The sequence below is a fragment of the Clinocottus analis genome, unplaced genomic scaffold, assembly GCF_023055335.1.
Source record: "Clinocottus analis isolate CAN_PGR_092001 unplaced genomic scaffold, fCliAna1.0.p SCAF_23, whole genome shotgun sequence".
Classification (NCBI taxonomy): domain Eukaryota; kingdom Metazoa; phylum Chordata; class Actinopteri; order Perciformes; family Cottidae; genus Clinocottus; species Clinocottus analis.
In genome coordinates this window covers 10,371,208-10,387,550 of record NW_027175965.1, presented here as the reverse complement: position 1 = coordinate 10,387,550, position 16,343 = coordinate 10,371,208, and the positions used below count along the sequence as shown (strand labels likewise).

Sequence of the window (16,343 nt, the reverse complement as noted above, 5' to 3'; positions counted from 1 at the left end):
TTCACTCAACTGAGAAGCGTCTTTCTTTGTCACAAAGAAAGCAGCAAATCCTCACAACTGAGAAACTGAAAATTGGGATCCTTTGCTATTTTTGCTTGAAAAATGACTTAAACAAGTGAGTTGATAACATCTCTATTATCTTATTCATTCATAGTAGCTCTATCAATCGTGTCACATTGTGAAGGTTAAGCAGTGGATTCAGTGGAAGTAAGATTAACAGGTAAGAAACCTGCTCTAAAGGTCATAAGGTCATATCTGATATGAAAGCTGAATATAACATCGAGGCAGGCAATAAAAAACCTCACAGGAACTTTTTTCTCTCCCTTCAGCCAAAAAAGGCACTTTTCTTTTTTTACAAGAACCTCCGTTTCCTGCTTTGCTTTGATATCCGCTTTTGTATTCTGTCAAACACGCTTTACTTCCTCTTATTTTTCTCGAGTCTTTGTCTCGCGTCTCCTCTCGTCCGCTCACTTTCTCACAATGAGCAGATTTTTGCAAGGAAACGGGACGTGAGTCATTGTGGCTGGTGAGACTGAAGCGGCGCTTCAGCTTTATCGGGTTTGATTTGTCATGAATGCATAAAGTCTTCCTCCATCACACCCAGAGAGCCCGTCCAGGTGACACCATTTATCTCCTGTGTTGCAACAAATAACTTCCTGTAATGATGTGATTATGTTTTAGTGTTTGTTGTGTAACTGCTGCCACTTTGCAAATGATAACTCTCTGATAAGACTCTTCGTTGAACATTTGGTGTCATGCAGCCATGAACCAAACTTTGTTCACTGCATTTCTTGAGGAACAATCATTTTTATGACCAGGCCGTTCATCCTTTGAAGCTTTCATTTGTTCATCTCATCACCGCTGTGGGTCTTCTGTAGCCCATCATCAGCTGGTCTTCTGTAGCCCATCATCAGCTGGTCTTCTGTAGCCCATCATCAGCTGGTCTTCTGTTGCCCATCATCAGCTGGTCTTCTGTAGCCCATCATCAGCTGGTCTTCTGTAGCCCATCATCAGCTGGTCTTCTGTAGCCCATCATCAGCATGTCTTCTGTTGCCCATCATCAGCTGGTCTTCTGTTGCCCATCATCAGCTGGTCTTCTGAAGTCCATCATCAGCTGGTCTTCTGAAGTCCATCATCAGCTGGTCTTCTGAAGTCCATCATCAGCTGGTCTTCTGTTGCCCATCATCAGCTGGTCTTCTGTAGCCCATCATCAGCTGGTCTTCTGTAGCCCATCATCAGCTGGTCTTCTGCAGTCCATCATCAGCTGGTCTTCTGAAGTCCATCATCAGCTGGTCTTCTGAAGTCCATCATCAGCTGGTCATCATCAGCCATCATCAGCTGTTGACCTGCTGGTCAGCAGGACGATGAGGTGTGAGGACGGACTCCTTCTGAACTTTCACACGCTCGTGTCTGTCTTCTCCAGCCGAGTCAGTCTCAGTTTAACTTGTCAATGTGTCACTTGAAGTGCACTTCAACCCCTGTGGAGGTTTAAACCCCAAAGCAGACTTTGAATAGAGATGATCTCTCACCATACATTTATTGAATGTTTAATCGTTCGAGCATGTTCTTGATTCCTACATTCAGTGCTCTGCCTCCTTTGTGACCGTCGGCTCCTCCTCGTGGAACAAGGTCAGCCGAAAAGACTCCAAACAATGGGACAAATTGCAGAGCTGTCTATGAAACACAGGGAGGAGCTTTGGCTTTGCATCGTTTAAGGAGGATGACAACAAACATGGTAGACAGTGTGACCTGAGATGAGAGCACATCAAACACGGAAACATATGCTCATGGAAAATGTAACATTTGATAAGACGGTACGCTTCAGTCAGTGTACTTTAATCTCTAATACAGCAAGAGATTTAACTATATTGACAACGATTACGTAACATAAGTTGTGGTGGAACATTAAACACATGAGGAACAAGTAGCTTCATCAGACTAATATTCATTGTGACCTCTGGCACCGCAAGCTTACAGCGGAAAATAATGTGTTTCTTTGTTATCTTGAGTTTTTCACCATTCCATGCAAATATATAATATAATAGATATTAAAGAGGGAATAATTTCCTGTGCATTCGCATAGCGAGCAGTCAACGTAATGTCAAAAGACGATCTGTGAAAGGAGTTTGTTGAGGAATCTGCTCGTGTTTCATTCTCACAGAGATGCAGAACCCTAACTTTGAGTTTATATATATATATATATATATATATATAAGTGAAATTGAGCAGATGCTGTGGGGTGTCTCTGAGGCTATCAGCTGCCAGCCGGCTGAACGAGCAAACCTCCATTCTGCAGACTCGTCTGTGCTCTTGGTAACAATTATGTGAAACCTGAGCAGAACTTAACACCCTCTGCTTACGGCCGCTCGTATCAGTGTGACATATTTTCGCTCCTCTTACACAGACTTTACATTTTTGCTGAGGTGTTGGAGCCCTGAACATTACTGAAGCTCGAGCTGTGATCTTAATTACTGAAGGTTTTTTCTAAGTTGAGTCATAAATACCCAGACGAGCTCTCTTCTGGCTCCCGCAGCAGAACGGGTTGTGTTGTCGGGCCGGTTCGCGGCACAGCTGGGACTTTGCCTGGCTGTGGTCTCGGCCCCATGCAAAGGGTCATATCCCTGTTTGCCATCGAGCCTCCTCCTCGCTCTCTCTCCCACGGCGTCTCTTAATCACTACATTATGAGAAGAACGCCTCCAACTGCTGGGTCACATCCCATCCCTCTGACAAGTCTGTTGTTCTGCACCAGGCTTCAGCCTCCAGAGTTAGTTTTGTATTCAGGACGTTAGAATGAAGATTAATACATATATGTAGGTATCTATGTATTATATATATATATGTATTATATATATATATATGTATTATATATATATGTATTATATATATGTATTCTCTCTCTCTCTCTCTCTCTCTCTCTCTCTCTCTCTCTCTCTCTCTCTCTCTCTCTCTCTCTCTCTCTCTCTCTCTCTCTCTCTCTCTCTCTCTCTCTCTCTCTCTCTCTCTCTCTCTCTCAGTGCAGTCAGCACCATCGAGGAGTTTGCAGGAAAGCGACCCAGTGTTGGCCACAAGTTTGGTCTTTTGTGCCGTGCTGCAAGTCATTATGTTTGTTTTTAACTATTGACTTGTTTTGAAGTTACTTTGAAGGGAGGGAATTAAAATGTGCGTTCCATTGAAAGCACAGGCTTTCCTCAAGTGACCCGGCAGCGTGTGTTGGTTCAGGCCCGTGCAGCAGCTTAAGGGTTGAATGGGCTTTACAGACAAAATCCTGCTTGTGATTCTCGTCCTGGTCTTGTGTACATTGTTCCATGATTGTTAACCTGTCAGAGCCTGGGGATTTGTGGACCTGCTTGTGTTCATAAGTTCCCGTTCTGTTGAAGCTGGAACATCATGAACTCATCGTGGTCATGTTACATAACATTTAACAGAATGGTGTTTTAATTATCATCTTCTGCTCGGAAAACCTTTCCCACCACTAACCAAATGTATGTGTCCTAAATCTTGAATACAAGTAGTTCTTCTTTTGTGACTAGGAGTCAAACAAAGCTTCTCTATTGACGGACGTTCTGGCTGCTAAATCCCTTGTCAAGCATTCATCTTGAGACGAGTTCTGATCTGATGGTTTGACTTTGCTTCAGGCAGCACAGCAACATGAGACATCCATTTTTTGGCATCTATTCGCAGGGCGGTTGCTCAATGTTTAAGCAACCACATGCTTTATGTTTAGGAAGGAAGAAGTCTCTTAACATAAAATAATGACTCTGACCCACAGACGTTCACCTTCAGAAAGATATTCTTCTTAAATAAATGCTCCTGAAAATCACATTTGGGGATTCGGATCAAGGAGAAGCTCATTTGCATACCGACCGGACCACAACCAACACCAACGTCCTGAGCCTCTTTCTCTGGGTGTGGTGCAGATAAATGTGTCCAGACACCGGGCTGTAAATCACTGGACGGTCTCACACCGTAGTGAACGCTCTTATCTGCACCTGCTCCTGTTGTCTCACCTCCAGAGCCTCCTGTACAATCAAACTGTCCACTTTACCATTTTGTGGACCAGCCCTGTGTTTATTGTGAGCCGGGCCTTAAACACAAAGTTTTACAGTTCGGGTGCGGACAGAAGTTAACTGACACGGACCTGAACCCGGCAGCTGTGTGCGCCGTTACACGTGTGAGCCGTTACACGTGTGAGCCGTTACACGTGTGAGAGGTTACACGTGTGAGCCGTTACACGTGTGAGCCGTTACACGTGTGAGAGGTTACACGTGTGAGCCGTTACACGTGTGAGCCGTTACACGTGTGAGCCGTTACACGTGTGAGAGGTTACACGTGTGAGCCGTTACACGTGTGCGCCGTTACACGTGTGAGCCGTTACACGTGTGAGAGGTTACACGTGTGAGCCGTTACACGTGTGAGAGGTTACACGTGTGAGCCGTTACACGTGTGAGAGGTTACACGTGTGCGCCGTTACACGTGTGAGCCGTTACACGTGTGAGCCGTTACACGTGTGAGAGGTTACACGTGTGAGCCGTTACACGTGTGCGCCGTTACACGTGTGAGCCGTTACACGTGTGCGCCGTTACACGTGTGAGCCGTTACACGTGTGCGCCGTTACACGTGTGAGCCGTTACACGTGTGAGCCGTTACACGTGTGCGCCGTTACACGTGTGAGCCGTTACACGTGTGAGCCGTTACACGTGTGAGCCGTTACACGTGTGAGCCGTTACACGTGTGAGCCGTTACACGTGTGCGCCGTTACACGTGTGAGCCGTTACACGTGTGAGCCGTTACACGTGTGCGCCGTTACATGAAGCTTCACCTTGTTTGTTTTTAAACATCTGTGTTTTTCAGTTTCATGAGAAGCTTTAAATCAAATCATGAAGCGCTCATCAGTTTGAAGTGAACTCATTTTGAGAGCCTTTAAATGAGTTCTGAGTAAAGCTGAAATGAAAGTGTCAGCCAAAGTGTAACCCTTTAAATAATGTTATACTATACGATCATTTTCACTTACAATAAAGCTGTTTACTTTATTGCACTGTTTTTAAATTGAGACACCCAGCTGAGATTATATCATTCACATCCTGCGTTTGCAATTACCTGAAAGCTGATGAATGTTTGATGTGGTTGGTAATATTATCTTTAGAGATCACTGGCGATCCTTCAAATGAGCCCAGTAGTTTCAGAGTATTAGTAAACTCATGGACATTAACACGCAGCGCTCCTTCCAGATCATCCTGATCAGTGACCATCGTTTACTGTTTCAGATTGAGAGCTCAGTGTTTATTTGATTGTAATTTTATTTTAAATGACATTTAGGAGGAACACATAGCTGCAGGTTGAGGTGTGATGTCACTAGATGTCTTCAGGGAGGCCATCTGCATTATATCCTCGTTTCCTCTGACCTCAGCTTTAGGGTCGTCCTCTTCTCTCGTTGTCTCCCTCTTCTCGCTCTCCTTTCCTTTACTCATGTTTGTCTTGTCTCTGTTTCCTCCCTGTTAAAACACAGGAACCCGTCCACTGCGTTCTTCCAGGCCTTCCGGCCGAGCAGGTTACGAGGGTCAAAGCCCGTCACCGATAGGTATGAGCTCGGGTGTGTTTACGTGTGTGTGTGTCGCCTGGACTGGCTGACTGAACCAGAACCTGCATCCTTCAACCTCGCTCTTTAAGGAAATGTCCATTTTGACGTTTTGTCGGTCTTCAGTGTCATCAATTTGGTTTTAATTTTTAATTTGAACAAGTAACATGATCGTTCCACCTGTAAGATTAACTCTGATATTATTGAGGACTCCAGTTGCATTAAGTCTTAAAACCAACATGTTATAAAGAACAACATGAAGAACATTTGAAAAAGTAGAATTTATGTTTTAAACATTAGGAGATGGCAAGAAAGTAAATAGCCAAATTCACATAGACAAAGAATAAACATGTCTGCTTTAAATGCTGTGTCACATTTCTGCTGCGAGGATAAAGCTCTCGAGCACTGAACGTCCTGAAAACATGATCACATGAAGATTGCAGATATCCCCAAAACATTCTGCTATCAGCAGCTTCCTTGTTGTTCTCACCTCGTAAAATAAAGACATCTTAAGACGACTACTGGATTAAAGGACTAGTCAAGCTGGACATTTCAGCGAGTGTGCAATGCATGGCGAGCGCATGGCACTAAAAGCGTCCTGCTGCGTTTTGTGACACTTGAAGTGTGGACGTTCAGCCGGTCACGAGGAGGCGGCTCGGGTTTCTCTGACCCGACGGCAGCGCAGCGCCAGGGGCTTTCAGCCCTGCAAATAGCACATCACAGTGAGATAGCATGACGGGTTGTTTTACGTCATGTTCTCTGAAGTTTAGTATTTTTAGACGAGAAGGTGGTGATCACTGACTCTGGACCATTACTGGAGAAACGATTTAATCAATGACGAACGAGCGATTTAAAGATGCAGATATTCTTAGTTGTTTTAAAAAAAAAAATGTATAGCATTTAGACCACATTAATATCTGGAGTGGCTCTACCTTCACATCGCATTTCATTTAGCTGACGCTTTTACCCAAAGTGACCTACAATGAGTGCATTTAACCGCGAGTACAAACTCAGAACAACAAAATCAAGAAAGAAGTTTCTTCAAGTAAGTTAAGCTACAAAGTGCTAATTGTGAACTCATTCCACCATTAAGCAGCAAACAGTCGTGACTTTGAGTGTTTAGCTCGCAGTGACTGAGCTACAAGGGGCTACAATGAGCTACAAGGCGCTACAAGGGGCTACAAGGGGCTACAAGCAGCTACAAGCAGCAACAAGGCGCTGCAAGCGGCTACAAGCAGCTACAAGGGGCTACAAGCAGCTACAAGGGGCTACAAGCAGCTACAAGGGGCTACAAGCAGCTACAAGCGGCTACAAGCACCTACAAGCAGCTACAAGGCGCTGCAAGGGGCTACAAGGCGCTGCAAGGGGCTACAAGGCGCTGCAAGGGGCTACAAGCAGCTACAAGCAGCTACAAGGGGCTACAAGCAGCGACAAGGCGCTGCAAGGGGCTACAAGCAGCTACAAGGGGCTACAAGCAGCTACAAGCGGCTACAAGCACCTACAAGCAGCTACAAGGCGCTGCAAGGGGCTACAAGGCGCTGCAAGGGGCTACAAGCAGCTACAAGCAGCTACAAGGGGCTACAAGCAGCGACAAGGCGCTGCAAGGGGCTACAAGCAGCTACAAGGGGCTACAAGCAGCTACAAGGGGCTACAAGCAGCTACAAGGCGCTGCAAGCGGCTACAAGCAGCTACAAGCGGCTACAAGCAGCTACAAGTAGCTACAAGCGGCTACAAGCACCTACAAGGCGCTGCAAGGGGCTACAAGGCGCTGCAAGGGGCTACAAGCAGCTACAAGCAGCTACAAGGGGCTACAAGCAGCGACAAGGCGCTGCAAGGGGCTACAAGGGGCTACAAGCAGCTACAAGCAGCAACAAGGCGCTGCAAGCGGCTACAAGCAGCTACAAGGGGCTACAAGCAGCTACAAGGGGCTACAAGCAGCTACAAGGGGCTACAAGCAGCTACAAGCGGCTACAAGCACCTACAAGCACCTACAAGCAGCTACAAGGCGCTGCAAGGGGCTACAAGGCGCTGCAAGGGGCTACAAGCAGCTACAAGCAGCTACAAGGGGCTACAAGCAGCGACAAGGCGCTGCAAGGGGCTACAAGCAGCTACAAGGGGCTACAAGCAGCAACAAGGCGCTGCAAGCGGCTACAAGCAGCTACAAGGGGCTACAAGCAGCTACAAGTAGCTACAAGCGGCTACAAGCACCTACAAGCAGCTACAAGGCGCTGCAAGGGGCTACAAGGCGCTGCAAGGGGCTACAAGCAGCTACAAGCAGCTACAAGGGGCTACAAGCAGCGACAAGGCGCTGCAAGGGGCTACAAGCAGCGACAAGGCGCTGCAAGGGGCTGCAAGGGGCTGCAAGGGGCTGCAAGCAGCTACAAGGGGCTACAACCAGCAACAACCAGCAACAAGCAGCTACAAGGCGCTGCAAGGGGCTACAAGCAGCTACAAGGGGCTACAAGCAGCTACAAGGCGTTACAAGGGGCTACAAGCGGCTACAAGCAGGTACAAGGGGCTACAACCAGCAACAAGCAGCTACAAGGCGCTGCAAGGCGCTACAAGCAGCTACAGGGCGCTACAAGCAGCTACAAGCGGCTACAAGGGGCTACAAGCAGCTACACACAGCAGTCAAGGTGATCAGAGCCGGGACCAGAACTGAGCCGCCTTCTGCGTGGGAAGTGATGTGTTCTGATGTCGTACAGCTTGGACCGACAGCAGCGTGGTGTCGCGGTGGTGTTGGCAGTCGGGGAGATGTTCCTGCAGTCGAGGCAGAGCCAGCACTGTTGGTGAAGGTCATGAGAGGTCGAGGAGCCTTTTCCTGGAAAGAAAAGTAGTTCAGTCTTGTCGGGGTTCATTTTCATGTGGTGTGTGGACATCTACTGAGAAATAACATTTCAAAATGCCTCGTGAAATGCATATGGACAACACAGGCTCTACTGTTGGAGCATTTTAATCACAGCACAAACCATTTTCTGTAGACTTGAAACAAAGTCATCAGAAGCTTAATGGTCTCCTGTGAATTAGTGTTGATGACTTATGATCTGACAGCAATGTGCTTTCATAAGCTGTGAGAGACGCTGGAGATGTCGTGAGGTTTTTATATTTTACTCTTTTAGCAGCTGGATAGTTCAAAGCTAGCTCGCTAGTTCAAAAGTGTCAAACTTTTGACCGGAAGCTATCAACAACCTACAGACTACATAACCATGCACTTTGGTTTTCAGCTGAAAAGTGGTTTATATTAACTGAGGTTGTTCAATGAGATGTTCTCCAGGGACGGACTTCACTGCTGTAAAAGATAACATCGAGAAATATAAAAAATCTATTATCTTTGTTTGAAATTGGACAAAAAATGTGCCAGAAAGTATTTGAACATAAGTTAATTTTCCTTTCTGACACAGTTCATGAGTCTTTGGTCTTTGTGGTAAATATTCTGGCTTTTCTGGGGTCAGAAAATATTTGTGCTGTCAAGGACATCTGACAGAGTTTAAGCTGCATTATCAACGGATGTTAATGGACTGAAGACATGCGAGTAGCTGTCAGTGACTTCCATAGCAAAGTGAGTTGGTGTTGATGTGGTTTCTGGGTGACGAGTCTCTTGTTGAGCTGTTGACTTGTTGACTTGTTGACTCTCGGCCGCTGACGTTTAATCGCCAACAAACGGCTGCAAACAAACTTTGGCGTTAAATCTGCTGCACATTTATGTTGAGCATGCTGTTGGCTTGTTGTTATGAGATGTTGTCATTCGGCCTGATGAAATTACTGCAAGGCAATAATATAATAATAATTCTGAGGACGCAGGGACTGTTGAGGACATTTGCAGGAAGTTTATTTTGATTTTAAATTGAGGATTCAGTCAGCTCGATTTGACCAAATGTAATAAATAAATAGCTTTTGTAGCTCGTGGTTGTTCCTGCAACTAAACTGATCTCATATCTAAATGAATTCTATATTATTTTTTGCACAGCTTAATAAAGAAAACTCTGACTGACCCGAATGCAGTTCAGTTGTTTCTCTGCCTTTTTGTAGTTTTTCTTTGTTGAGACAAGCGACATTGTTATGTTTTTGTTTTCCAATTGAAATGTTAATGAATCCACATTTATCACTGCATGATAATATGTGAAGTTAATACTTCTATGAATTGTTGCAGTTGATGCAACTAAACCAGACGATGGTTGAATAAAGGAGCTGAGGCTGTCGTGCCTCCACAGCGTGTGATGCGCTGCAGGCAGCATGCAGCATGCGCCTCCACACCAGCGCCTCTGAAGACGAGCAGCAGCAGCAGCTGGTTGCAGCAGCAGCAGCTGGTTGCAGCAGCAGCAGCTGGTTGCAGCAGCAGCAGCTGGTTGCAGCAGCAGCAGCTGGCTGGTTGCAGCAGCAGCTGGCTGGTTGCAGCAGCAGCTGGCTGGTTGCAGCAGCAGCAGCTGGTTGCAGCAGCAGCAGCTGGCTGGTTGCAGCAGCAGCTGGCTGGTTGCAGCAGCAGCTGGCTGGTTGCAGCAGCACCTGGCTGGTTGCAGCAGCACCTGGCTGGTTGCAGCAGCAGCAGCTGGTTGCAGCAGCACCTGGCTGGTTGCAGCAGCAGCGGCTGGTTGCAGCAGCAGCAGCTGGTTGCAGCAGCAGCAGCTGGTTGCAGTAGCAGCTGGCTGGTTGCAGCAGCAGCTGGTTGCAGCAGCTGGCTGGTTGCAGCAGCAGCTGGTTGCAGCAGCAGCTGGTTGCAGTAGCAGCTGGCTGGTTGCAGCAGCAGCTGGTTGCAGCAGCAGCAGCTGGTTGCAGTAGCAGCTGGCTGGTTGTAGCAGCTGGCTGGTTGCAGCAGCAGCTGGCTGGTTGCAGCAGCAGCTGGCTGGTTGCAGCAGCAGCTGGCTGGTTGCAGCAGCAGCTGGCTGGTTGCAGCAGCAGCTGGCTGGTTGCAGCAGCAGCTGGCTGCAGCGCTGCAGGTTGTGCCTGTGGGCTCTGAGAGGAGCTGAGCGGCTTCATTCAAACCGTTTCCATGAAGCGAGCCACAGGTGAAGCTGACGCAGGCGCCTCCTCTTTGTCCTGGTGGCGCTCCTGCAGGGTTCGACTTGTTGGAGGTGGAGGGGATCGCACACCAACAGTTTGGGGCTTAGAGGAACATTCCTAGAAAAGATTGCTGAGTGAAACGTGCAAACCTGAGCGAGGCGGCGAGGTTTCTACTACGCAGTCTTCTAAACATGTTTACCTGTTTATTTGATTTATTTACACTCCTACTGCAGCACTTTGTAAACCCATTTAAAAAAGTGTTTCTCTGGCTTGTTTGAAATAATTAGTTGTGTTCAAATTCAAACTATTTTTAATTTGTTTTAATTAAATAAGTGTAATAATAATTACAGTGAGGTCCCATAAATACTGAAGGAAACAGGCTTATGTCTCATCTGCACATAGAGACAAACAACTATTTTGATTATTGATCCATCTCAATAAAACAATACAATTAGTATTTTTATTGAGACGAAAAAAGCCCAAATTCTCTGCTTCAAGCTTCTCTGATGGGGTTATTTTAAAGTGTCCTGTCTTTTATGATGGACAGCTTGATATATATTTTTATAGGTTTTGGACTGAAAAGACAAAATTTGGCCTTTTTTACTCCATTCTGCTCTTTATTGACTAAACATTTAATACATTGATTGAGATCACCACACAATGTCTTAAGTTATTTTTCACATCTTAAACTTCCCCTGAGATAATTATTTATTTGAACCTCACTGAATTACAAGTTACAGTTTGTCAACATTCCAGCAAAGCCATTAGTTGTTGTGCTGAATGGAAACATTGTGCGTCTGTTCTGCAGCAGCTTTTACTGCCTTCAGCTTTATGATGAGGACCAATGAAGAAAAGGCAGATTTATATTCCAACTGAGCACACTTGATGAGTCATTTGATGCAGACCAGGTAGCTGCCGCTGTTTATGACGCAGAAACAAACACGGCTTTATGGCGATGAGGAGAGTTGAAACGTGGGAAAGCGACAGTTTCACTCATGACATGCCAAAAGGAAAGAAGCACAAGTCTGAAGCGCTTTTAGAAAATATCCTTAGCCTGTTCAACATCTGTTCATGGATCTTTGTCCTTGGTACAGACTCTGTTGTCCTTCTCGGCATCAGTGAGTCCATCATTTTGAACAGATTACTCATGAAGGCAGAGCGTTGGTGGACATGAGCAGACTTGACGTTGCGCTCTGATCTTAAGGCCTTTCTTTTTTCTTTCAGATGGCAATCAAACCATTAAAGATTCTTTTTTCCCATTTACGTAACCGAGGTCATGTCTTAAAGACGACTTGCTGTGAAGGCAACAGATTCATCACATCAACTTTATCTTTAGAAACGTTGCTGACATTTGACCTTTTATTTATTCAGGTTTGCTGAGCACACACGTCTCTTTTTTAGCCTCGTCTTGCCTCACACTCAGTAAGAGGCGTTTACTGAGAGATACCCAATATAACCATCGGCGTCCGCTGCTGGCCATTAAACCACACATGCTCAAACGCAGCGCTGACGGGCGCCTGAACGCTTGAAGACGACCGGGAGACAGTCTTGCATTAAACTTTCAACTCAATTTTAATTTCAAACGGTTGCTTCTGCCCACAAACCCGATTTCTAATGTTGAAGATGACTTTCAAGCTGCATGTTGCCTGTGTCACAGGGTTGAAGCTCAAGCTGTGTGAAAGCCAGACAGAAGCCAGAGTTAAATGCAACAGCTGAGACGTTCATTAAGCCCGGTGTTTTTGCAGCATCGAGCCTAATGACATTAGTCTGACCAAACCCTGCGCTTCAGAGACGGAGACCAAATGAGGCCGAGTCCTTGATCGCGTGATGAACACAGAGGCTCGTTAACAGTGAGGTGCCAGGATTTCCCCATTAAAGCCTCAGGAGTAACACTATTACCTTCAACACATTCCAGTGAGGTCTTAATCCTCACTGAGCCAAACAAGTGGCACAAGCCCAAATCACTCAGGGAGGCCGAGGGAAGAAGTAGTAAAATATTATATGGAGGCACACGGTGCGAGCGGAGGTTTTTAAAGGCAGTGATTATTTAAGTCTCGGGGACACCGAGGTGCCCCGCTGTGTGTGCATATGGAGGGTGATGGTCACGTGACGCTGTGGCTCTTTATCGCGTCTTCTGGAGCTGTAAAGCTGTGTTGATACGTGAGTACGGAGCGTTTGTATTATTCTGTAAGAGCCCGAGAGCGAACCAACAAGATCCACTGTGAAGAATGAAGAAGACCACGAGTACAGCCAATAGAAATGCTCGTGGACTGTCGGTGCCAAAGCCATGAACGGACTCCGCCTCACTGCGGCGAGTACAACAAACAGTCACAAACAAACAGTCACAAACAAATCCTCGCTCGCAGTTGTTTTACCCTTTTTAGAGGCTGAAATAACAAGGCCTTCCGTAAGCTGTTTAAATTAACGACGATCCGCCGTCTCATGGATACGATCTTATTTGTCTTAAAGCCCCAGAGGCCTCGCTGCGTTCTCATGCTCCCTGGCGTCCGGTTCATCCACCGAGCGCTCAGCTGGAAGTGTCTGCGTCCCGAGGGAGTCGGCCGGGCGCTTTCAGTGCAGGACCAGATATTTGTGCTCTCGTCTGGGGATTGCGTAACGGGCCGGGTCCTCGGGGTCCGGTGGGACGGTTCCTCTGGTCTGTTGACCAGGAGGCGGGTTGGCAGCTCACACACCTTCTCATGACTTTGAGTCAGTGCTGCACAAATACGACCTGCAGACAAGAGGCCTGTGCAGGTCTGTCTTATTTAGTTTAGTCTCCATTGTCTCAGTCTGAACCTCCCTCTCATGTAGACAACACATCCCCAAAATCAAACATCTGACAAATGTTTTGAGGCATGTTCAGTCTATACTTTGCACATCCTACAATTGTCCTCATTGTTTGACGCAATCTGACGCAACACAGCGGAAGAGATTCGAGTCGAGATTCTTTCTTTGAGACTATTTCAGTGCAATATGCAAATGTCTTTATGGGGAATTTCAAGTATTCCAAGTCGTCCTCGTGTTTAGTGTGACGCGTTTGTGTCTGGTTGTGCTCCGGGTCGTTCATTTGCATCAGCGTTCATTTGCATCAGCGTGTTGTCTCGCGATGCAAATTTTACGAGGAAAGATTACGCTGCAAACACCCTGATGTTGTTTCCATGAATTCATGCTGTGACGCAATGAGACGGTGTGAAAAATGTACGTAGCCGGCTCATACACAAGGTTTATTTAAGCTGTTTGAGGCTTTTGATGGTCGTCCAGTTTTCATGGAAATGTTTTCTAGCACTCAGACTTCTTCGTCATCTTAAAAAATGTCGTTTTTTTAATCTTAAATTGTGTAAATGTTGAATTCCTCCTATTTGCATCTGCAGTTGAAACCAAGGTGGAACGAGTTCCAACAATACAACATCCGAAAAATGTCCACAGACTCGTATTTAAATTCTATGAATCTCCGATCGGCATCTGTTGTTTGAAGACGTGTCAGAGCGATATGCAAATTTAAGTCGTTTTCAAGTGTGCGTCACAAATGTCAAATATTCCTCCTACTGCGGTGAAACATGACAAGGAAAGATGGATTTTATTCACTCATCTGTGTTTCCTCCCTCAGCACTTAAAGGACTTGTCTATTTGTTGCTTAAGATTAAGTTCAGGAAGCATATCGGATGAAACGCCTTCAAAATATACCTAAAATAAATATTATTACTAACTCCATAAATTGCACTTAAAAGACGTATAGAGAGAAACCCTCCTGTTGAAGAGCTGGTTCCTTCCTGATACTCACGCAGTCGTTATGACCCGTTCACTCATTTCTCTGGACCTTGTTACATCTCCACGTTCATTTTTAGCTTTTGTCTGACACCGCTGAGTGAGATTATTGGAAGTTTCCCGTCGGTCTGCACAAGGGTCAGAGCTACGAAGACAGCGTTCCTCTGATCATTCAATGAGTCTCTTTACAGAAAAGAGTTTATTATATTAACCTCAACATTAGAGCTTGAAAAATGCTCTAATTTGTAGAAAAAAATAAAGCTTGTAGTTGATTTATGCCACAATAATGCATCCGTTGTGATCATTTAAGAATGTAATGACCGAGCCACTCTTGCCTGAAGCGGTTTTGTTCTTCTTCACTGAAGTTCTGGGTCGCAGCTCATCGGGGCCTCTGCCGCCCTCGTGTGGCGCTGCAGCTGAACTGCATCTTCCTGAACAACCGGCTGGCTTTTTGCATCGGAAAGAGCGTGAGGGCACCGTTCTGTTGTTCCAGCCCCCGCCCCTCCAGCTATTGTTGTGACATGAAGGGAGGGGGGTTGTCACCGAAAGGCCGAGGTCTGATTTGTTCAGCTGCCGCCCCCCACGGCGAGTGTTGGTCTGCTTAGCGACGGCGACGTGTGCCGCTGCATCTGTGCCTTCTCATGGAGAAGTCATTGGATCTGTGATGCTGTAACACATCATGCGATCCACCCAGAGGGAGTGAGGAGATCACCCTCTGCTCCGGCACTTGTGTCCCGCCACGTGGATGACATGAAGTCGTTTACATTGAAGGCAGAGAGTTGACACCTCGGTGAGCTGGTATCGTCGCTTCGGCAACAAACGGGAGATGAGTCGGTGCTGGAAAAGCTCACTTCAGTCGGTATCAATCCAAACAAAAGGGACTGTTTTGATACCCGCTCCTCAGTGGAGAACTTGACCGTCTTGTCTCAGCGTGAAGCGGCTCGGACACGATGTCTGTGAAGCGGCACCGGCCTCGAGGCCGGAGGGGTCCGGAGGTGGAATGTGCCGGCTCGTGGCCCTGAGGCTTTGTTTGGGGCCGAGTGCAGCGCTGCGGCCTGCGAGGAAGGCCCATGTTGAGGTCAACACGGCGAGCGGTCCTTACATAAACCGCCACATGTTCTCCTCAATACAACGTCCAGTCTGCTTTGTTTTCCTTGGACGCTGAAGGGCAACAAAGTCTTTTTCTTTTGTCTCTCCAACATTTCTCATTACTCCTTCAGGCCGGATCTTCTACTCACTTGAAAAGTACTTTGATCCATTCTGTGTAAAACACATTCCAGCTAATGCGTGCAGACATTCTTCCTTCGAGGTGTGTAGTTGTGTAGGTATGTAGTTGTGTAGGCGTTCAAAGCGAGGTGAGTCGTTTCCCTGCGTTGTGTAGTGACGTCACACAGCACAGGGCTTTGCTCGTTGCTGATATCACATCTGGTGGATCGTCCTCCTGTGAGCACGACCTCCAACCTGTCAGATGCTCCATTAAAGGAGAATTTGAATCAGTGGACATTTTGAAGTCTGATTTGCCTTTTAAATATCGAAACGTTATTCTCCACATTACAAATTAAAATGCATTTCTCCTCGACACTCTTGATATAGAATAAATACAATAAAAGGACACCGACAGTCAAAAACGTGCATAAAGGATTAAATCAACTGATACAGGAAAGCAAAGATGAAGTAAACAAAAGTGAACCAAGTAAACAGCTTGTGTTACCAAGACATGGTGGCAGTGTGTGAGACTCCAGTAACACAAAGAGTGTGTGAGACTCCAGTAACACAAAGAGTGTGTGAGACTCCAGTAACACAAAGAGTGTGTGAGACTCCAGTAACACAAAGAGTGTGTGAGACTCCAGTAACACAAAGAGTGTGTGAGACTCCAGTAACACAAAGAGTGTGTGAGACTCCAGTAACACAAAGAGTGTGTGAGACTCCAGTAACACAAAGAGTGTGTGAGACTCCAGTAACACAAAGAGTGTTAGACTCCAGTAACACACGGTCTCGTTTTTA

At 46.4% G+C, this 16,343-nt stretch overlaps 1 protein-coding gene across 2 annotated transcripts in view; it reads left to right on the top strand.

Moving 5' to 3' along the window:
• Positions 1-16,343, top strand: part of tsc22d2 (TSC22 domain family 2) — a 28,640-nt gene that overhangs the window by 7,571 nt on the left and 4,726 nt on the right. Inside the window, exon 2 of one of the 2 annotated variants that reach the window (XM_068589610.1) lies at positions 5,508-5,579. The exons of the other annotated variant lie outside the window; for it this stretch is intronic. Coding sequence (XP_068445711.1) covers positions 5,508-5,579 — 72 coding nt within the window. The remainder of the gene's footprint in view (positions 1-5,507; positions 5,580-16,343) is intronic. 2 annotated transcript variants of the gene reach the window in all.